This window comes from Athene cunicularia (genome assembly GCF_003259725.1).
Source record: "Athene cunicularia isolate RWA chromosome 1 unlocalized genomic scaffold, athCun1 chr1_part1, whole genome shotgun sequence".
Lineage (NCBI taxonomy): Eukaryota > Metazoa > Chordata > Aves > Strigiformes > Strigidae > Athene > Athene cunicularia.
Window position 1 is genome coordinate 82,703,907 of NW_020799091.1, and position 24,365 is coordinate 82,728,271.

Below are 24,365 nucleotides of genomic sequence, written 5' to 3' on the forward strand. Positions count from 1 at the left end.
ATGTGGGAAATTAATAATTTAAAACTCGTCTCTTGTAGAACTGTACTACTAAAATACACATTTCCTGATGCTACAGGATGTCCTGAGTCCAAAGAAAAAAAGGTTTAAGTATGGCTATGCATGAGTTTAAGTCTGCCTGCTATCAGGTGCTTCTTATATATATACAAAGCAATTTTCCTTACATGGGACTTGTAAGGAAAGACTTGCAAGTACAAGATTGCAGGCAGCCATCAAATTATAAAAACAAACATCCTCCAAAATGAAGTTAAAAAAAAGAAGAAGAAAACCTTTTATTAACCAAGTTCAAGTTCTGCTAAAATTCTTTTCAGTGTACTTTACAAGGCTTTCATAAAGCCCACTCTCGCACCTTAAACACTGGCAGTTTGTAAGGGTCATAAATAAACCATGCTGCAGAAAGACACCATGATGGCTCTATGCAGAGATGACTTCACTGCTCTCTACCCAACTCCCTGAATCTCGAAGGAGGGAGGTTTATTAGCTAGCACTCAGTGAACACCACCAGGCCTGACCTGTCCCTATCTGCATCCCAGGGGGGCTTCTTTGATGAGGTGCCATTGGAATACAGCTCAGCTGCTACTACCCTGCACATTAACAAAGCCCCACACGTGAGTTAACAAGCCCAACCAGAAGCAGAAGGCAAGCAGGGTACCATGCAGGCTTTGAAGAAGGCAACAATGGTCAAGGAGTAATACAATCAAGGTTTTTCCTTTACTTAGATTATCCCAGCTCTTCACTACCCTTCTCATACAGAATGCAAACCTGTGAATTATTAACCAAATCTCCCTTTGCATAAACTTAAAGGTTTCCACCATGTCACTGCAAGATCTTCCCTTCTCCTGTACCACTCAGGGTGGAAGTAGTGGTAGGCGATGTGCTACAAATGTGGTCACTGAAATGATCTAGGTTAAAAAATAAAAGCTCTGGGGGCCAAAAGATGTAATTCCTATAGTACCTGGTTCTACAGACAACTGGACAAGCACAACTCAAAGGGTGAGAAGCTGCTGCACCAGGGAACAAGAGCAGCTGCCCAAAAGCTTCTTAAAATCACTGTGGAGCCAAAGAAAACGCATCACATAACTATGTCCATAGCAGAACTCCAGGCTGTGGAAGCCTCCTAACACTTCTCAGCACAACAGTAACCCTATGAAAATTTAACTGTTGACTTATAGGAAGGATTTCACAGATTTTTCTGTAGTTGTTACTTTAGTAGAAAAAAATGCACATTTTTTGTTTGTTTCTCTAATGGACATACCTTAGAGTGATCAATTCTTTTTCCTTTTTTTTAAAACCTCCTCCAGTTTATTAGAAATATATAATTTTGCTTTCTAGCCTCTATTTCTGATTTACTTAGTGAGGCTTTGGAACAAAGAATGCTCTTTTTAAAGATGGTCTGTTTCTATTTGTCAGAAAGCGGATTTTTTCGCCAAACATTAATCTCAGGACTTTTTTTTAATGTCATATAGAACAAACATACAAAATATGTTTTCTCTTTTACTAATCCCTTTAAACAAAGCTAGGTGACTTTTGACAGCATCCTTTAAATCAGCAAATCCAATACTAAGTTGAGATGTTTAGGTATTTCCCAAAGCATTTTCTTTTTTTTTAAGCAAACTAATGGCACAATGACAGTATCTCCCTCTTAGTTTATATAAGAATTAGCAGGGTTTTTTTTTACTATAATGTGACTAACTGAAAGCTCGAAAAGCCTCTCCAGTCTTGTTCTCTAAAGTAGTATTTTCTTAGGAAAAAAACCCCAAAAACAATTAAACAGATGGAGTTATGAACAGAGAAGTAAATCTTTAAGCAAAGTAACTGTTCTTGCAGGCAACTAACCTCACTGGAATTCACTTTCTGGTGCATGGCAAAAGAAAAAAAACCCAGAATCTTATCCACAGAAAGATTAGGAAATAATGACCATAAACCTTCAAGTTTTGGCCAGTGACAGAATTTAGAACTTTAGGATGAAAAGTTCTTTAAACCAACACCAAGAGAGAATTAAGAAATGACACGTACCTTATCTACTGGGAGAAAGTCATTCTCAACTTCTATTGACCTTGGCCGTAGTTTTATAGGTTTGTCTTTGAAGATATCTCCAAAGCCAACACCCTTGACCTTTTTGGGTTGGATTGTCGTGCCTCCATTGGCTCCTTCCGATTTTGTGCTGCAAGAGTCACCACCATCACTCTCAGAGCCTGTAGCATCTTTTAGGCCTGTGAAATGGAAGGATAAAAGAAGGAATCTTAGGTGTGAAGCTCACTATTTACAAAACAGATTGTGACTGGAAAATGATCCCTCCCACCATCTTCTAAAGGAAAACAAACCCACAGGAAACAGGTAGAGAAGTAGAGAAGATGCTCTCTGTGCCATGCGCTCATTTTCGAGTTTTATAAATCACTTTATTTCATCACATTGGTGTACCAGTTAGAACTTACACCAATCCACAAAACATGCATACTCCAGCATCAAAACTTCATGAATGAAGACGGCCATTCTTTGAGTACCAAGAAAATCCTTCTTCCTCAGATAAAAATTATTTGGAAGACAAGTCAATAAATGAAAGAGTTAAATTCAGTTGTACATATATTGTATAAAGCCACTTAAAGCTAACAAGCAGTCAGACCAGGCACACTGTACCTTAATCTGTGTGACTCATATCAAGCCAATTATGCAATTAGTATCTAAAGGTACATTACCTAACTGGGAAGTATAAAGCTGAAAGCTGTTCAAACAAATTTGCAATCAAATAAGCTGCATAATATGTTCCCAGCTGAAAATTAAATCTCTGCAGCATAGACAGCCTCACAAGAAAAGCACCCATGCACACTATCCTCTAGGAACATAATAAATCAAAACTGACATTCTGTTTTGCATTACTTCTCTCAGTGAATAGGAATATTTATCTGCACTTATCTGAAAATATCTGCTGTTTGAATAGGAGAGGCCACAGATGCAATATGGTGATATTTCAGCCACTTCACAGAATGGTGCAGAATCAGGCCAGCCACTGGCAGCAAGTGTGACCCACTGAAGCTTCCTCCAATTGAAACAGTCCCCTGGATCATTTAAATCTTCCTTCCTGCATTACAGATTGACTAAACTATGTTTCCAGGAAAACCACAGCAATTGCTGCTACTACAGCACTAATTCTACCTAGTAACAAACTCAAATCCTCACATTCCCCTCACAAGCATCTGTGGTGCCACAGATGTGGACCTTACAAGTCAAAGAAAGAAAAGTTTCAAGTAAGCTTATCTTCTTAATTATTTTTATATCAATGTCCACGAAATGATTGCAATGGATTTTCATAGTAAGAGGCTGCCAGTAGAGAAGAAATATTCTTCTTTAAAACCTGGACACCTAAAATCAAATAGAGATTATACATAAAACTCTTTCCTTCTTCCTGGTAAGCAAGTAACGTTACCCCAAAATTATCCGTATTTCTGCCAAAAGGAAAGAAATGGCACTAAGATCAGGCAAAGTCTACTGGATCCCTATAAAAGGGCTGCAAGTTGTAGAGTATGTGGCAAGTTTTAAAAAATCTTCCTCATGCCCCAGTTTCTACAGTTCTCTGATGTGTATAAGCAACAGAAACAGAATGAAGCAGTGTTCCTGAGCTGAAAGCATCTGAATATAATTTCTAGCCTACACTAGAACAACCCTTCAAAACCAAATAGAGGAATTACCTAAAGAAAAAAAATATTTTGAAGTAAATTAAAATCTTTATGAATAAAATTTTTAATATTAACCATTTGAACCCTTTGCTTTTGCCTCCCCAGATTAAGTGATGCCTTTGGTTTTAACAGACAGTCTCCAGCCTACAAATTTCTGCCATGCTAGTGAGCAGCAACTTGTTTTTGGGGGGGACTTCTTGTCTTCCTGGCAATTCACTGTTGAGCAACACAACTACCCAGTAAACCATAGCATCTTCTTCAAGGCCTACTTTAAGCTTTTCCAGTGAACCACAGAAACCAGTGCAAGTCCTGAGGCCTACAGGCACAACCTCATGATCCAGGATGCAAGGGGCTCATCTGTTAAATTAGTTTCAACACCAGGGTGCTGCTAGGAAATGAAATTAGAAATTATGTTTCAGGCTAGGATTTTTAGCAAAACCGTTAAGCAGAAAAGTTATCGTATGCTGCTCTGAGATTTGCTGTATCTGAAACATGAAAGGAGTATAAATGTGGAATTAGAGGAAGATCCCGATTAGAAACAAACAAAAAAGACTAAACAAAATGCTTAGGTCCTCTGGCCTTCTGAGTGGCTGCTACATCTACCTGCTGAACACAAGTGATTTTTCTGTTTCTTTGAGTGTTTAATTTAGATACCATTGAACAAGTTTTTTGTTCCATAAGCTGTGCAGCCCTGGAATTCAAAAGTATACTAAATAATAGTATTACAATTCTTATCTTAAATATGCAGGGGTCTTGATCTCTCTGGTTGGACTTTTTTATTGTCCCAAGACGGGCGTGGGGGAAAACCTCGAGTCTGGTTTCACTCATTTATTATAGCAGTAAGAACAGCCGTATTCGTGCCATCAACAAAGTAAATTCCTTGTGCTCCTTCTCTTCCAGAACTCATGAAAGCAATAATCAGGGAATTCAAGCATTCACTGTAACCTTGCTTTGTGATGTGGTTGGCAGGAGGGGAGTGGTTATCTGTAGCAAAGCCATTCCACAATGCAGAGGCACTCAGAGGTGCAAGGGTAAGCCAGAGAGGTATAAATCGCTTCAGACAACACAGCAAAGTCACTGTCTCTCTTACTCCTACACCTTGTTGTGCCTTGGGCAGTAACAGAAGCTGTAAGTTCTACTAGCTAGGCCTTCCCTGGCTTTGCAAAATATCAGTCACTAGGGCCCTGGCTGAGACAGAGGCTAGAACCAACTTTATTTACCACTTCTAAATCCAAAGAGAATGGTCACCAGTTGACTACACTGAGTTGCAAATATTTCTGATCATAAAACATCTACAATTCAAAAAACTCAAACAAATCACAGTGATCACTGTCTCTTTGCAGAACAAAAGATCTTCTTGATATGGGGTGGGAAAATTACCCTCTGGCAAAGGTTCCTTCTTTCATCCTTGTCAAAATCTCCTCAAACTACTCTGCGATGGAGGGAGGGAGCAGTGCAGAGACCTCCCTCCACAAGTAACTGAATTTTAACTGATAGAAACCCGACTGCTCTTAGCCACTCCCTGAAATGAACAGAAAAGCTAAAATAAATAATTAAAATAGGTTTTCTGCATCACTAATTGTGGGAGAAGAGGACCTGGACCTTGGCCAGTGGATGGAAGTAAAATATGGAAGTAATTACAGGAATTACTCAAGAAGTCTCACACGGACTTCCAGGTCTTTGAAGCCTGCATGAGAGAGAAAGTAGAAACCCCAAGGGGCTCCTGTAAGAATTAGGCTTTTGTTTCTGGGTCATCATTTGTTTTTCATAATGACATCTTCATCTTTTATGAAAATTCTTCTATGATAAGACATCACACCTTCTATCAGAAACCTCACCTCAGGCTTACAAAAGACTTCCCTAGCATCACCCATCTGTGCCTGATGATAATCCAAGAATCATTTCATTCTCTATGCTGTCACTGAGCTTTGTCTCAGAATACAGTCCTCATAATGAAAGCAACATAGGAAATAGCAGGTTTGTCCGGCTTTTTTTTAAAATGAGGACAGAATGGACTTAAGTTATGCCTGTCCAAACTAAACTGCATTTGAGTGGCCAGATACGGAGGTCAGTTTTACAAAGCTGTTTCAAAGTTAAAATAATTCTTCCTGATCAACTGGGAAAGTGACATAATTTGTTATTTTTTGACTGACACAAACTGAGGAACCCTCTGGACTTGAACAAATAAGCAACAATAAAATCCCCGGCTTTTCCAAGAACTAGTCTGCTCTTGCTCTTATCGCTTCATGACTGATGGCAAGAGGTAAAAGTGACAGAAGAGGAGGACTATATGCAGTGGAAACAGAACAATTTAGATAAAATGAAGATCTGTGGTAACATTAAGTAACAGTTGTGCAGTGCTTAAATACAGAACAGTCCTACAAAGAATAACCTACCATGCTTCTACTCTTAAAGATGTTCTAAGGAGACTCTCTTACCTTCCTCTAAAGGTACATGAGATACACACCTCTGATTTGTACAGATAAAGAACTTGTAAGCAAGGATTTGCAACACTATATCCATGCCTGCCTGACAAGTTCTCTCCTCTCATTTATTTTTCATTGGGTTGTTCCCTGATATATCTATATATCTCAAGATATATATGTCAGCAATTCTCTCGGAGCAATCTTGCCAAGGGAGGCTGCACTGGCGTCCCCAGCCCTGCCTACACAAGAAAGGGATGTCTGAAGTGATCTCTCCTCCCAAACCAGAAAAATGTTACTCTTCCAACAATCCACATTTTTCTTCTTTCAGCTTTTCATGACCTTTTTAGCCAGCACTGCAAACAGCTTAGTAGGAGAACAGAGCTGGGTGGATAGTTTCCCCAAAAGACGAAATGTAGCCCATGGATACAGCTGGGAACTAAGCAGGAACCTCAGTGACCTATATGTCAGATTATGAACTTTAAACATGAAATTTTCTTCAAGAGCAGCTACAGTTAGCAGGGAGGTCAGGTTGCTACATGGACATTAAAAGCAGGATAACATTTCAGTTGGCGCAGTCATCTGCTGCTGCTCACTGGTACACCCACGCAGTCTGAACCAGCTGTGGCAGAGCTATGAACTTGAGCACTAAGGTAAGGCCAGAAGCTCAGTAAACTGCTATCCACAGAAACACTGAGCACATCCTGCTTTTCTTTAAGTCTAGTTATTAAATACTTCAAATATAGCTAGGATGGGATAAAACCTGCAGGAGTCTGGCCTCCCACTTTTTTCTTTTTTTTTTTAACAGCAACTTTTCTAGAATCTGCCAGCTCTCTGTCAGCATTTGGAGCTGACAAGCTAAGAACATAACATCAACAAGGTGCTCACTAACATGCCTACTACCATACCAGTCCTAATAGTAAGAAAATTTTTCAGATCTTTAAAACTTCTCAGGACATAAGTCTTTTGGGGGTGTCACCTCCCATTTCTGGCTCTACAGGCAAACACACTTTTCTTTTACCTACATTTATTGTTGCTGAATCATCTGTAGCACCACAAGGTAGAGCTCAAATTTGAGCATTGGGTGCACTTTTATGGTAAGATCCTTGAAATCTGAACAATGGCAGCATCAGCATCAAGAAGTTAAAACTCCCAGGAGCCAACCTTACCCACCTTTTGGCTGGGAGAAGATACAGGACTACTGACATACTGCTATTTAAAAACACTTAGAGCTCTAAGATTCTGTGCTGCTTCATGCTCCTTACAAATGCAAGCTAATTTAGTATTCATGAAGATTAAATTCTCACAACACTGTCTGGAGGAATTTCGCACTTCACACACACTTTTTCCTCTATGGGTATATAAGAAAGATTAGTTTTCTCAAGACATTTCAAACACACCATGCTCCTGCTATGCCAGTTATGGGTCTTTTGAGAGTAACATTCTGAAATGTACCAAAACAGATTAGTTCAAACAGGGATTAAAAAGCGACCGCAACATTAGATTTAATTCGCCAACAGCCCCAGAGCTGCGCTGGCATCAAACCAAGATTCTAAATCAGAAAGATATTTAGGGATGATAAAGGGCTGTGTAAACTAAAGCTGTTAAAACAAAAATAAACAGCTGTGATAAAATTAACTCCATTCAAAGCAGGAAATGGATTGTTTCTAAAGAGCTTAAAATGGCAGGAAAAAGGGGGACTATATTGTGAGCTTTACAGAGCTTTCTATTTCGAGCTGTTATTTAGCAAATTGATTTTTGTTCTTTATTCTGGATTGTTCTCTCTGCAGACAATTTATGCCACTGAGCAAAAGATGGACCACTATGCCAGATGCTCTGGCTCTAAGCACTTCTCAGGCTAGCTCTGTTAAGTGATCAGCTGTTCAGAGGCACACACACCTGAGACGATGCAATGGATCTCCTGATTTGGTCTGGCAGCCAAAGAGAAACGCAGTCAACTGTGTTTAATAGAACAAAGAACTGTGTAAATGGAGCTTATTGGAATTTTTGCCTTTTATGGAAAGTAAGGAAAGTGAGGGGAAATATGTCCTTTCCTTCTATTTAGAGAATGACAGCACGGAACGCCTGAATAACTGATCTGAATGACAAAGAAGGTGAAGTTGTACATGGCAATTGCAGTAGACGAAACCGGAACTGTCCTTCCTTTTCCTCACATACTGGTGAAGGCAGAACAAATACTCACAGCCGATAAGGTATTTATCTTGAGCTTCCTTTCTGTCAAAGTCCTGTATTTTGTTGAAGCCATATCCAACAACATTCCATAGTGTCATAAAAAAAATCATAAACCAGAAAAGGAAGTTTGATTTTAAATATTACTGTAGAACAAAGCCATGTTGATTCTTCATAGTTTAAAGGTTAATAAATTCATGCTTTCAAAAAACAAATTTATGCTTCTTTACCAAGAGTAGTTATACATGTACAAATGGCTGAGGCAGACTATCTCAATATTAGTCATTATTTACTATTCTCAGTTATATTCCTTGAAAAAAATGTAATCGTGTAATCTAAACATTTTGTCATTTCCTTTCAGCATGTTCATTCGCCTTAGCACAACAGTTCTTGCCACATAAGAAACAGCTCCAAAATTTTTACGCTTGCACAAGAAATCATGCAGGGAAAAGGGGAGCGGTGTCCAGCACCACGTAGCAGCATGCATTAAGGGCAATGGAGCGCAAGCACCCTCTGCAACATGAATACAGAGCCATCAATACGGAAGTCGGTGGCTTCACCTCAGCCCCAGCCGTTTCCCCAAATACTGGGAGAGTGAGAAGAAACAATCATTCCTTCTTTCAGGAGCTCTACAACTGTACCATTGTCATCTTTATTTTGGAACTATTTTTCACCACCCTTGTTCTCACCAAGTACAGAAACATGTTATTACACATGAAAGGACGGGTAAGCAACTACAGCCAAAAGGATTCTTTACCTGCCACTCACCAAAAAACGGTCTATTGTGAGACTCATGGAAAACCACTTGGTAGTGGGAGTCCAAATCAACAGAAGGATTTAATGTGTTTCATCCCAATCAACATACTCTTCCACTCATCACCCCCAAACCGTTGCCCAAAGGATACATTCATTCTCCAGAAAACATGATGCTTATTTTTAATCATAAAAATTTCCTTCACCCCATTTTAGCATTGTTCCTTCTCAGATGTTATTTTTCATTGTAACAGCTGTGCATTTAATGTATGTTCTTCTTTGTAAGCAATTTATAAGAAGTTGAGGTGAAATAAAAAATTGTAACTGTCTTCTCTTCAGAACTGCTAAAATCACCTTTGGGTTTCTCTTTTAACTTCACTCACATTCAGACACTTAAAAGGGATTAATCATGTCATAAATACATCAACCATATTGATTTCTTGGAGCTATCACCAGCCATAGTTCCTCAAAGATTAGGGGGAGGGTAAAAAAAAAAAATTTAAAAAGTGTTGAAGCAATAGAAAACACAATTAAGATTACTCACGAATATTTCTGTTTCAACGATCCTGTCTCATCTTCTTCCATTATATCTAATATCTATTACTGACAGCATTGTGGATCCACACATAAGGAAAGAGAGGCAAATATTTGTCAAATCAAGCATTGTATCTGCCCTGTTCCTCAGTTATAGCATCTTCGAAGAAAAAGAAAGCGAAGGAAGAAAGAGAAATTAAACCAGTAAATTAAAAAAAAAGAAACCCAAGAAGCATTTTTTTTGTGGAGGTGCAGAAAAGTTGCAGGATGAGAGAAAAGAGGGCTGTGGATCAACAAAACAATAAGTAACTTTTTGTTGCTGTGTGTCTCTCTTGGCCCAGCATACGCAGTAGCAAAGATTTTCTGACAGCAGGTTGATGAGCAGAATGCCAAAGGAGTTGGAATTATCACTGAGCAAAGCCTGGCATACTAAATGACCAAAAAAGCCAAGTCAGCGTATGAAGGCAAGGCTGAGTGTTTATGCAGGAGACAATCTTGCATATTTCAGTGGAAGGTATCTCTAGAAGCAGCTACACACTAATTCAACAGGGTTTAGCTATTACAGGCCTTGGTCAAGAAAATTTCTCTTAAACACAGCAGTCGCAAAACAACTTTCAAAACAAAAGTATTTAGCACTAAGCATGTGTTTGTAAAGTAAAAGCTCTAAGCTTGCTTCAGAAGTTGAGCAATGCTTCATGCAATGTGATACAGGTAAATCCAAGCACCCTTTGGGCATAAGTAGTCTAAAGCTATGAACTGAGGTTAATTTATAAAAGAATCAGAAAGCTGAAATAAAAGCAGCTGTGAGTTGTTTTAAACAGACATCCCTAAATGAAAATAATTCTGTGGAATGCCTCCAAATGATTTTCACTGAAAATACAGGTGCATAGATATTTGTCTAAAAATAAGGACCGCAGGTCAGATAAGAAATGGAAGGAGCTGGCCACCCCTTCAGTAGACCTGTTTGGGAAGAACACTTTGGGAAGAACATTTGGGAGTATGCAGGAAGTGAGCTGCCAATAGATGTAGCAGGAAGAAAAAAAACCCCTCTTTTTTCTATGTTAATTTAGGAGATAACATCTCTGATAGTATCAACAATGCCAACCCTCAATTTGCTTAAAACTTTCCTGGATGACCTGATTTTGTGTATTGCCCACTTCAGTTTCAGTTCTGAACCCAGTAAGCAACAAATAGGCCACAAATGTAGCTGGATATCTGATCTTCTGAGATGCAGTTTTACAGAGAAAGCAAAACATCTCTGCAGCATGAAAAAAAATGCAAGTCTCAACCAAATGCCAAAGGAGGTAGTGTTAAACAAGACTTCTTTTGTCAGCTTTAAAAATAGAGTTTAGATGGGTGTTTGCTCAGAGCAACATGAGACAATCTACTGCGCGTAAAGCTGTCTTCTTCCAGCTGGGTATCAGGCATACCTGTAGACAGCTATCCAATCCTGCACTTTGTCAAATCAGTTTGATGACATTTATTTTTTATGATATGGCACAACCAAAGGCCAGTATTATTAACAAGGAGAACTAAATGCAGAGCTGTAGCACAACTAGAAAGGTGACTGAATTCTTCCTGACTTCACTTAGGCTCACCCTAAATGTCTCGATAAAAGGAGAAGGGCCATTTGACTCTTAATGGAAAATTGAATGGGCACAGAGAGCAGGTTTCTTGAAAACTGTGAAAGGTAATGTTAGGGCAACGCTGCCCAGAAAGATTAATGTTGCAAAATTAAAGTCTCCAAAGGGAGACCTTGCATCTGATTTGAAGCTAGATCTTAAAGTCAGAAGTCAAGCATACTGGAGATTTACTTCATAAATCCTTATTATGCTCACCAGATAGATGGGTTCGAGGACATGATGGTCTAAGAACTCTGCAAGAAGCATGCAGTTTGATTGATGCACAAGCAGTCATGAAGACTATATATAAGGTGAGTAGCAGCAGAAAAATGTGAAAACCACCAGCCACATGGTCTGCTCCAGCCAGAGCAAGAGCTTAGTTGGAATCTTGAGAAGTAGCTGCAGAAATGAGATGAATTCTGGTAGACAGGGAGATAATTCTCCATGAGGAAATACTCAGAGCTGCACACATTCACAAATGTGGTTAAAAAAAGATCAGCTTTTGTTTAAAAAAAGAAAGTGTAAGTGCAAGTTATCAGAATAGAATACTACCACTTCAACTGCTTCATCCTTTGCCATGAACATGCATAATAAGACAAAAGTCCTCAGCGGTAGAAGAACGAACACCCCCCACCCAGAAAGAAGGGCAGCACAGCTTGGATCTTCTCAAGAGAAAACTGTCTGGGACGAAAGCAGATGCCAAAGTTAGCACAACATCCTGCTCACCGGAGGACAGGACTGAACACTTTGTACTTAGTCACACTGAATGTGACTCAGTAGGATCGATCTCTTTCTGCTAGATTTCTCGATGAGGAAGCAGGTGGAAGGACAGATTTCTGTCTTCCTTGCTTCCTCTGTCTGGCATCTGATGGTTACATCCTGTCTTAACAGGGGAGTCAAAGCGTATGAAAAGCAGCATGTTCCCTGCTTCCAAAATTCAGAAGGCAAAAACTTGAACATGAAATGAAAGTAGCTTTACATCTTTTATCCTCTTTGGCAGAAAAAACCTATCAGCCAAAATGCTGTGAGTAATAGCTGTCAAAGACAGAATGCCAAATGAAGAGCATGCAGTAAATTAAAAAAAAAAAACCAACAACCTCCCCAAAAAATCCAACAACAAATAACCCAAAATACTACAATGTTCTTTAAGAAAAGCAAAGCGTATTTTATGAATTCAGCAATCACAATGGGAACTCTTATTTTTAGAGCAGAAGGACTTTTAATGCCAAGATTTGAGGTTATTATCAACAATCTTCATGTTTCAGGCAGCAAAAATGATGAGACTAAATGGGCTTAATTTCAATCCATAGCTGAGACCCAAACATCCAGCGTAATTTACAATTTATTGTGGGCTAACACACATACCTTATATGGACAAGTAACACACACATGCACAGAAGGGAGGAGTGCATTCTCATTGCATTAAGGCGAGGCAGTTCAGCAGCAGCAAACTGACTTTAGCTTACAGACATATATGCATGTAGAGTAGCCATAAGTGAGTAGCGGTGGCACATTTTACAAGTGTAGATAAATCAAACAAATACAGAGGACTAAAGCTATTGTTTGTTGATTTTGAAACACACTCACTGTTATAGCGTCTGTAGCTGTCAATCTTTGCCGGTGCCACTCTGTACAGAATTGTCCCTTCAAAGGCAGATTTTCCTGACAGCAGGCAAGAGAAGGAAAAACGAAAAAAAAGAGAAGGGGCAGGGTGGGGGTGAAGAGATCGAATGATGGTAAAAAGAAGGGAAAGGAAGAAGTTTTAATCTGTATTTTCAGTCACTAGCATATTTAAAGCCTCATTAGCAAAACAACGAGAATATTAACAAAAGTATCTGATTGTACATGAAGTTAAAATCTTCTTACTGCATGTATGTCAGATAAAAGAATCTCATGTTTTTGCTAAAGCTGTTCTTTACAATGTCCAACAGAATGTATTTTCCTTAGGTTTTGTCTGTTGTCCATCAAGTCGCAAGACTTGCAAATGAAATTATTTGTCTTATTCAGCCTCCTCACATACCACAGGGGAAGCCTGAAAAAAATTATTACTGCAATGATGTACTCACAGTGGCTCAACACTCTTGATGCAAATGTAGTGCACTCGAACAAACACAGCTGACATCCAAACAGGGCAATGAAATACTCACATTTCTTTAATATGCCAGGATCCTGTGAGCATCAGAAATACCGCATCTTTCCAAGATGACTTATTACAAACATTTTGGACATGGAACTGGTCTTAAACAATGCTTAGTTGAAGGGATATGACACTAAAACCTGAATAAACCAGTTTTTCAGCCAATACATTCATCAGGTGTTTGACTTGGCACACATTAACAAAAACAAAATACTAAAATTAAAAAAGAAAACAACAAAATAACAAAACACCCCAACAACTTCCACTTCTCATCTTAGATCTTTAACATAACAGTTTTATTATCAAAACCGTTGATTTTTGTTTTTTTTTTTTTTCTTCGATAGCAAGATAACTCATGCTCTGATATTTATGATATGAAATTCAAGTGAAAGTAAAGGCATGAGCAGCTGAAGTAATTTCTGTGTTGTAGGGTTTTTTTTAAACCCAAGGTACCCAGGCAAGCCCAAGAATATACCAGTGTTAGTTTGTTGCCAATCTTACCTAGGTATACCATCATAAAAATTAATGTCTTCAGTAAAATTTTATAGCAAAATAGCTACTACGTGTGAATTGTCCCAACATAGCATCACACCCATTTTGGTACCTAAAATGTCTGTTTTTTCCCCCTGCATATCATTCTGTTGGACTTTCAGAAAGTAAAAACCTACGCTCATTTATGTATTGTAAAAAGCTGCTTTTTTGTTTTGCTCTTGCCATTTAATTAATAACAAAAGCTTTTCCTTGCCTTATTTTTACATAATGAGGAAGCAAAAAAGCCACAAATCCATCTTTCCACCTTTTTTTTTACAAAATACCATTAAAAGAATGCTATTAAAACAGTCAAACAACAATTAAGAAATTGCTAAGACAAAGTTCTGTTAAGCCTCATGACAATGAGGAAAGAATTCATAATACAGGAGGTTGCCTGACTGAACTATCAGCTGATGAGTCTATCATCAGTTCTAACTCCAGCAGACATGACTTCTCAGTGGCCATCACTAACAGGTTCTAAAAATACTTGATTGATAGGCCTAGCAATCCTGAACAGACACATACAAGAGACAGCAAGATGTAAAAGGCCTCTAAATGACAGGAACACACTAAAATGCTTTTGAAATAATCCCCTTAATATTTTGACTCTCTCAGATACGACTTATTTTACTACATGACAAATTTTGCTTCTCAACAGACTGTAATAAGTTGTGGTATTGAAAATATTCTTAAAATTAATACTAGATATCTGAGAAATCTAGAAAGTAATATGATAATGCATGTATCCATTTCATATAGTAATAAAATTATAATGTATACTTCCTGTTTATGCTGTAACAGTCAGGCAAGAAATGTTTTAAGAGGATGCTTTAAAGAACAAGGAACTCTTATTTACTCTAAGGCCACCTGATCCTGTCCATATCTACATTCTGAAATGTGCCTTTGAAGACAAAAAATTTGGCAGTCACCTTACAGCTGGGACAAATACTTTAAAAACAAACAACCCCCCAAACCCACAAATCTTTTGATCTTGTAACAGTCTACTTTCCAATCTTCTGAGCACCCACTATCTGAAGGGAAGCACAGGTTCCCAACCCTTTCAAAGTTAAGTCCCACTGTCAGTATTCAGAAATATTTGAGCACTTCCAAAACTAGTCTCAGACATTTGCATAAAAGGGGCTTTTTGTTCTGAAGAAACTTCTGAGGTTACTCTATGGCAGAGCATGAAAAGAAACTAAGATAATTCCTTCTGGCCATTTATTCTGATCTGCCATAAAATTTACATGGATACAACAAAACCAGTAAAATCAGACAACACCTTTCTCCCCATTGGGCCCGTGTAGGTCATAATGAAGGATAGAGAAATATGCATTTTTATTAACCTTATTCCTAAAAAGCCAAGTTACACTGTTTTTCTCTTCTCTATGTCTTTTACTTTGAGTTAACCAAAATTACATTTGCCCTTCTAAAAAGGCTCTCTTTAGAGAAGGTCAGTGAAATGTGATTAAAATATCAAGCTAAGTTTCACCAAAGCATTAAATTTAACTATTAACTCAAAAATACTTTTGTGTTTACACAGTGCCCCTTCTCCAATGATCCCATGCTTCTTTCCCAAGTCTTACAGTAAACCTGCTAAGTATTACCTTATCCATTTTACAAGCTTTGGCTGAAGAGTTCAAGGTTGCTGCTCAAGATTGCAGAGCTACACCCCAAGCCTTTCTAGGCCACTCTAGAAGCTTGTGGAACAAGGTTCTAGTTCAATGTGCAGGTACAGCTCCTCACACTTGAGTGCTAACTTAATAATCTAGATTTTATATTCAAGGTTTCTGCCTTACAAAGTCCTGTGATACAGACATATTCAAACAATGTTTCCAGAGAAACAAAAAGGAGCTACTGCAGCTTTTAAGTGCTGCCATATCTTGTCATCCACAGAGGAAAGAGTTGATCTAGAGGCATGAATGTGTACCCTTGAGATGTTATTCAGAGCATTTCAACAGTAATGTTAGCCTGACGTCCAAATCTTCCAGAGTTTACTTGTTCAGGTTTTATTTTGCTGTGTTTTAAGACTAAGCACAGATACTTGAAATGAGATTATCATTCCTAGTCAGCTGTATAAACTTGCTGAAATTTTTGCAATCTCATTATGGAGATTTTCAAATCCAAATAGTCAGTATAGCCAAATAGAGCCTCATAAATCACCATGTGTTAGAGACCAACACCTGTAACAATTATATAAACCATACAGAAAGAACTGAGTTGATGAGTATTTCCCATAATACTGCTAGGGAAATGCAGTTCTTAAATGGATGAGTTTACTTTAAAAGAAATAAATAAAAAAGTAGTAAAACCCCCATAAGAATCTCAACATTCATTGAATCCCTGTCTCTGAGGAGATTTACAGTGTTCTTTTGTTTTATAGATACATTGCTGTTTATAAAATAGCTCCTGATAAAACATCATCTTAGCTAGCCACAAAGCACCTCCAAAGATGTAGATTACATACAAAAAGAAGAAAACCCATCTCTCAACTATAGTTATCTTTAATTTGGTTAAACAGACAAAAGTGGTATCTGTGTTTCCAAAATCTTCTCAATACAAGTATCACAAGTTTTAGGTTCCACTGACAGTGGAACCAGCACACAAAACCGAGTTTGAACTAAGCATGTGTCATTATGGATGCTGATGAAACAAGTTACTGCTTTGTGGCTGCTTTTACACACACCAGTGTATGTTTTTGATAAAAGACATTTTAAGGATGCCTAATATAAAGTAAATTACCTGAGAAAGCACTATTCATTCATTCATATGGATAAAATTGGATTATTTCATCCTGAACATTATCACTTACCTTGTTCATTTACAGAGTAACAAACACTACAGAATCCAGAGCTGAAACTACATCTACACAATTTGTTCTTCCAAGAGTCACTGTATTTATAATGAACAAAATTCATGGTAACATACACAGGTTATAGAAAGCAGTTTGCAATCTCACTGAAATATGCAACTTCACTTAACGCCCCTTTTTCCTTTCCATCACACCAAAATTGTTAACTTCAAGATTTTCATTCCACTCTGAAGGAACATTACCTGTAAATATCTTTAGCAGCACTAACAACAAAACTAGGTCACCAGTACCACTATACACGAATAGGTAGTCCGTTACAAAAACAGTATGAAAAATTTTCATCAATGCAGAAGTCAGGTTTTTAGGATCTTATTTCTTGTGGGATGGTATAAAGGTGACAAATTTGCCTTAAATGGAAAAATGAGAGACAAAAAAGAAAAAAAAAGAGAAAGTATTATAACTTTCTACCTCTTACTGACAAAATCAACTATAAAGGCTTTGGTAAATTTCAGCTGAAATAAGCTTACAAAGATCTTGGAAGTCCTTTAACTTTTGCCTGTTCAGAGATCTCAGAAGAACACTACATAGTAATGAATATCTGCACTGCTGAAAACAGAAAGACCTTGGCAGATGTTGTGGAATTAGCCTGAAATATGTAAATACAATTGACTTTTTTTCCTTTTCACTAAAGATTCAGAATTAACTACTGAATTAAAAAATAAAAAGAATATCTGAAGAACAGAAAAACCATGAAGACCAACAAGTGTCTATTTCATATAACAGCATACTTTTGGTTCACGTTATTCTCCAAGGGATGTTATAAATAGGACAACCCACTACCATGCTTATACTATTGCAAACTTAGTTACCAAACATGCTTTTCACCTGCAGCAGTACTGGCCCACTGTAAGTGAGAGAACAAAGTCCATGTCCCAGTTCTGGCCTTTTTCCCTTTGGCTGCTGGGGCAGTGGGTGACGGAGGTGATAGTAACATGCTCAGCACCTGGAGGGAAAAAGTGCTGCATGTCCCACACCAATAATTATGAATCCTTAAATCTACTGGAGTCATTATAGAAGGCATGGCACTTTAATCCCTCGTTTAAATAAGCACAGCCACTTTGTAGATATTTGGTTACTTTGCTCAGTTTCCACATCTAAAACCAGAAAAATGCTTGTAATTTATTTTGAAATACAAATCCAGTAATCATCATTGCCTTCTCTCCTCTTGGTTGTTGCAGCTTGGCAAGTCTTAACACAGCTCAGGGAGCATTGCCAATATTACAACTCAGGTAGCATTGCAAGTACACACATCATCATCATTTGACCCTTTCACAGCATAAATGATGAACATGGCATTTAAAAACACTTCCAAGCAAGAGGTAAGAATGCACTACCTTACCAATGTGTTCGGGGTAAAGACACAGACATATATACAGAACATGGATAATATTTTTTTCCTTACTTGGCTTTACTTGCTCTTCCTGTGCTACTCCAACATCATCAGAATCAGACAGTTCCTTTATGAAGTTGGAAGGAAACATGCCAGTCTTTCCATTGAGTATACCTTCCCACCAGCCCTCTTCCACCTGCACCAAGACAAAAATAAAAAAGGGGGTTTAACATAAGCAACACTTTACAGACTTACATTATGTACTTGATTTTCAATAATAGTGACAGTAATGATTTTGAACAGTTTGTATTAATTTCAGGTAAGGAGCACATGGCATAGGCTCCAAGCCAGAACATATTTTTTTTCCAAGTAAAAACCAGAAAGGTGCTTAGACCCATCTGGAAATGTTCAGCAGTGCTGACAGCAGTCAGAAGCATGGATGAGCATTAAATAAAAGGATAAAAGAACAACTAGAGAGCACATGGTGTCTCTACACTTCAATTTTTATGGTTATCAGTTCAATCACTAAATTTTCAGAAAACACTGTGCTCCTATTCATCATCTTTTTCTTAATGGATGTGATTTGCAGATTATAAGAGTTTAATTTCCCTAAGTAATCAATGGCAAAAGAGAAATGCCTACAAAGGGCTACTCAGAGAGTCTAAACCAGGTATCTTAAGATAAATCATGTGAGTATTTCTGCCTTCCCCATCAAAATGAGAAATTATCTATTTTCAAAATTAAGAATGTTGCAACATCATTAATGTGTTAAGGTAAGAAATCTACAGAGAACAAAGAATGCTACTAATGTGTATTTGACTCTAGATTTACAAAGAGCTACTGAAATACATAATAATGATACAGTCAGAAGGAGGAGATATACTTCCTAGCCCAATCTCAAGAGAAAATAGTACTTAAAAATTACAAACTCCCTCCTTTATAACCCATTCAGGATTGAACCGAGGTGTCAGGGAGTGAAATGACAGCACTTAGAAACCAGATGCCTCTAGGTTGTAATGGGACAGCAAGAAATTACTTCTTATATGCATCAGCTAAACACATGCTTAACAGATAAATACTTTTCATCTGTCAGACACTACTCACCAAAAAAATGACAGAGGAGGTCAGGGTCAATCTGTGACACAACAGTCTCCAGTAATGTTTGACCCATCTCCTTCCTGCCCCCCAATAAAAACTATAGAGGAATGGTTGATTTTTTTTTTTTTTCAACTTAGCTACATGTACCATTTTACTACAAAGAAAACTGTCATTACTTCAGAAGTGGTTCCTGTGCTTTCTCTCCATCTTCAACACTTTTAGCACATTTCTTCTCCTTCTGGGTTGGTTTTTTGTTTCAGACCAGCAGAGCTACTTTCATTTAATCTTAGTATCTGCCCATGACAAAACTTCCCCTCTCCTGCCCCATGCATCAGTAGTATTGGTCAAGTCAAGAACAATTCTGGGAACAATGGCTATTATCTTGTTGCTACTTCGGAGGATAGAATACATACAAACCACTCGATCACTTCAGTGCAGGTTTTTCAGATTATAGTATCAAAATCTCTAAAAGGTAGTATTTCCTTTTCTTCTCTTCACACAAATTAAAAACCATATAGAAAACTGAAACTGCATGACACACACTTAGTAGACTCTACAAATTATATCTCTAAATACCTATATATGATCTATAATTACAAAGAAAATATACAACATGGCCAAGAATCTTTGAGCTACAAAAATACTTCAATATTTCTAATGCAGCATTCCCAGGTCACTCTACTGATTAGAGCTAAACATTAAACCATAACTGCATTAGATGATTGACCAGAAGATTAACCACAGGGGAATTACACAGTTCCCAAGATCCCTGCTTTGCAAGATGCTGAGATTACTTGACAGAAATAAGGTGACCAGTATCACTCAGTTCCATCTTTCCCTCAAGTAATTTTCTCCTGCTTACTTCACAGTTTTCTTACAAGTTGACACTAGCACTCTTTATGTGGCATATTTATGTATGGATCCCTATATACATGTATAGAAATACAAATATTCAAATATTTTTAGACAGGTAAATCTAAACTGCATGTGAATATACTCACAGCATTCATTAGCTTATTGCAAGACTTCCAGCTGTTTCAAGAATTAAAAATACCATGTCATTCAATAATTTGACAAATTCAGAAAAATCTAAAGCAAAACCCAGATTTTTTCCACAAGAAAATGCAGAAGCATGTTATCAACACATCAGAGGTTCAGGTCAAACTGGGCCTCACAAAGATTTATTAGGAAATTTTCATTAAAAGCATCAACACCTTTAAGTATTTTTAAACACTATAGCTACATGCTACATACCTTTAAGTCTCAAAACACACCAGCTAGAGATTAATCCATACAATAAACTAAGACACTAAAATACCCCGAGGATTTAGCTATCCCAAATTGGGGCAATCCATCACCATATGGTTTGAAACGTTGCAATAATTCCCAGCCAATAAAGCCTTACAAATGAAAATTCATTATTTATGGGGGTAATCTATCTGGAGATACGAGCACTCAGTAAAATTCTCATAGTACATTATTACAACAAAGTGCTTTCAGGATTTATACACCTAGGTCCTGATTTATGCCCAGCATTCATGTGCTGAACCAAACAATCCAAAATGAGGAGGATTTCATTCAGCAGTCTGTGTCCCTTTGGCAGAAAAAAAGTTCTACTATTCATAATATCCGACACACCAATTGTTCAGTTCAGCCTGAAAATGAAGTTTAAAACGAAGTTTTTGTTTTTAAGTTAGAAGCATCATCTTTCAATCTGCCAAATATAAGTGACTACAGCTAGAGGTATTTTTAAGATGTGTTTCCAGTGTGTTATATCTGCTCACTGCCTTTTGGAGAGGCATGGCATATTCTCATCTAGCCAAGCCTTTAGGCTGCCAGTACTGCTGTCACATCACATTTGAAGAGCAACAACATACAGGAAAGTGACTGAAGATACTACATTACTCCACTTCATATGTTTAGGGAGGTATTAACACATGCACCCAACTGCAACTCGGTAAATGCCATGCATGGAGCGGAGACAGATGCAACAGCAGTCAGCTATATGCAGTCCAACACCTGGATGTGATTGGATAAGATATGAACAACAATATCACCGGAGAATGGTGCATCATCTCTTGAGAAATGCATTCCATTAAAGAGCCTTGCCTTTGGGTTTTAAAGGGAAATTTAATCTATATAATAATTATGCAACATTCAAATGTTCTTGCAATATCATTGAGCTTTTTTTTAAAAAATATTTTCAATGAATAAAGAATACTTGTATTTTGTTTTTAATTGAACTACTCAATCAGTAGAGCCTTTTTTGATGTGAATGAGGTTTTTAGAAACTATAAACCAAATACGGATGAAAATAATTCAAAATATACTGGTTTGTTAGAAAGTGAGTGTTTCATCAAACTGTGAGATCCTAGCACACAGTAACAACTCAGACTAGAAAGAGAGTAAGATGCTGTAGTAGTTAACTTTACTTACTACTAACAATATAAATAAGAAATAATAATGAAGGGCTCAAAATCAATACCATGGAAGTGGACAAACAGGAAAATAAACAGAGAATTATATGGGTGAGACATTCAGACACACAAACAAGAAGTTCTCAAAAGGGTATACAGATGCTAGGACATTAAGCTGATTAGAAATCAACAAAAATTTATTGAAATCAGCCTATTTCCATGTTTAAAGTACAAAAAAATTGAAAAAAGAAAATAATATGACAGCAGTTCAAGCCTTCAGGCAAACATAATAGTTCTATTTAAGATAGGGAATGCAGTTTTATTCTGTAACTGTAAAGCAACCAAAGAAAACAAAATTACTTCAGCAGGTCACTAGGACTACAAGATAAAGATATACCAAAAGTGAGGAAAGATTATTTTTATTGGTTTTTTAGGTTTTCTCTCCATGGCCAATACAATCTGCAAGATTCCGCTTTAAAGAAAGAAGTGTCAGAGGGAGCATCAGCCTGACCTGCAGTGCAACAAACCTTGTTGCTAGAAGTACCTTCCCTTGAGGGAACTGCATGGCCATGCCAGTAACTCCAGGATGGGATACCCAAAAAGAGCAGGAAATGCTGAGGCCAACTACCAGCAACTGCTTGTCAGAATACATAGGACTGCCACAGCTGCTTGCTTACACCTCGTTATGTAATTAATAGGCTAGAGTTGTTAACTGGTTAAAATGTTTAGCTTTTTAGAATCACTGCCCTAAAGTGTATTTCCAATGAACTCCTGTATCCGCTTGTTCCACAAGCTTTTCTACAGCCAGTAGCTTTGTCTGTTAGGCTGACAGACATTTTGCTCAGCTAGGGCAAACAAGGGAGGCTTTGACTCAGGAAAGGTTTCAGGTGGAAGAAAGTCTCCCTGGATCACAACAGAGTCTTTCTGGGCTGTCTAACTAAAACACAGTCCCAGGAATAACAGCAATGCCACAGGCAGGCAACAGGAAGGAGAGAAGCCCAAGGTCAACAAATTTTCTTTTGCTTACTGAAAACTAGAACACAGAAAGCAAAGGAAAAAAATCCCTTATTTTATAAATTCTAATGGAACATCTTGAGCTTGAAGGACAAAAGCAATTGTATGGTGAAAGGAAATGAAAAACATATATTCCCAAGAAGCAAAATAAACAAATTATATTTACTGCCAACGGGAAAAGAAATTTTGGAAACAAGACCTCAACAGAAGATGATGCTTACAGTGCCACTTGATGGCTTATTCTGGGAGTGCATTCAGAGAGAGACACCCATGAGACATCAACCAGCCCCTGGGTTTCTGCTACAGCACATCTGGAAACTGTTTGGTGCAGAAGGGAAGATTTAAAAACTGCACAAGTACATTGTATTGGGGGATCTTTCCAGCTTCAGAGTTCTTTATTTTACAATGTCAAAATGTGCTTTGGGATTTTTTTCATTTGTTTCTGTGGTTTGGGATTGTTTGGTTTTGGTGTGGGTTTTTTTTTTTAACATCATCTTCTAAGTAAGAAACTGAGGGACAGAAAAAGCAATCACATAATACTGACATGACCCTATAAAAAGTCAGAGATATTTGCATCTTTGTTGCCACAAAAAAGCCTCCTACCACATGAACTAACCAAACAAGCAGTAATCATAGAAGTCCTTGTGAACCACCTGTTGGAAAAAGATCAGGGAAAACACCTTACCACAGCATTTCACAGGAAAGAAACTGAGGGATGTGAACATCAGCATTCACTCCCAGCTGTTCTCTTGCAGTATTATACAGTTCTGTACTTGTGGCACAGACCATCCCCTTGCCACTATTAAATATTCCCCTTTCAACTCTACAGCTGTCAAAATAAGTTACTGTAAGGAAAGTCCAGGTCAATCCCCAGAGTTTATCCTGTTCTTGGAAATGGGTTGAGCCACTTTATCTCACAATAACAACAAAATCCTACCAACCCTGCCCAAAAGGAGCAACAGATTTGTAAAAATTCAGTGTGCACTTTTATAATTTCAAATTTCTGATAGGATTTGATCATGTAATATGTGGTAATGTTAATTAAAAGTCAAAGAATAAGCTCAGTGGTATTGCAGCACGTCTCAGTCAAAGACTTAGTTGTGAGCTTCACGCCATGCAATACATGTTGCCAAAAAGCTGACTTCTCAGCAGGATGAGGCCACAAAGTAAATAGCATCACGACGGCAGACTAATCCCAAATAAAAGCAGGCTTGGAACTGCTGAATGACATGCCAAATGACCTTACTCTAATAACTACAGGTTAATTTTCTGACATCCCATGAAAGTCTAAGGGTGGAACATAATTGCGATTCATATATCTGCATTTAATAAGACAATTAGTTACACTTGTATTTTGCGACAACTGTAATTAGTTATAGCTAATCAACTAGGAAAATGACAAGCAAAAAGCTATCAATCACACATTAAAAGCTATCAATCACACATTAAATGTGAATGTAAACAATGACGAAAATGCATTTCTTGTTAGTTTCAAATATACTTTTAATTTAAGTCTGTTAATTAATGTCTCATGGGTATCACTGTCTGCGTAGTTATGGAAACCTCTAGTTTAACAACAAGCATTTTATCTATTGTGATGAATGTTTGATCTTATTATAATTATTTATAACTATTTAGAACAAATAGGAAGGTACTGCGAGTTCTGAATATACAGCCTCCAAGGATATCTATCTGGTGACAAGCCTAGCATCTCAAAAACTCACACTTGCTGTTGTTTCACAGAATCACAGAATC

The 24,365-nt window shown here is 37.6% G+C and overlaps 1 protein-coding gene across 6 annotated transcripts in view; it reads right to left on the bottom strand.

Moving 5' to 3' along the window:
• The window catches only part of SH3KBP1 (SH3 domain containing kinase binding protein 1), a 201,684-nt gene that overhangs the window by 84,338 nt on the left and 92,981 nt on the right, over positions 1-24,365 (bottom strand). For 4 of the 6 annotated variants that reach the window (XR_003398469.1, XM_026849077.1, XM_026849101.1 and 1 more), the window contains 3 exons: positions 18,154-18,277; positions 12,802-12,876; positions 2,035-2,231 (listed from right to left, as the gene is read on the bottom strand). Coding sequence is in view for 5 of the 6 variants with exons in the window: in XM_026849077.1 (XP_026704878.1) it covers positions 2,035-2,231; positions 12,802-12,876; positions 18,154-18,277 (396 nt within the window). In the remaining variant the exon portion in view is untranslated. Of the gene's footprint in view, positions 1-2,034; positions 2,232-12,801; positions 12,877-17,576; positions 17,695-18,153; positions 18,278-24,365 lie in introns of those variants that run through there. The other 2 variants (XM_026849119.1, XM_026849086.1) reach the window with 2 other exon arrangements.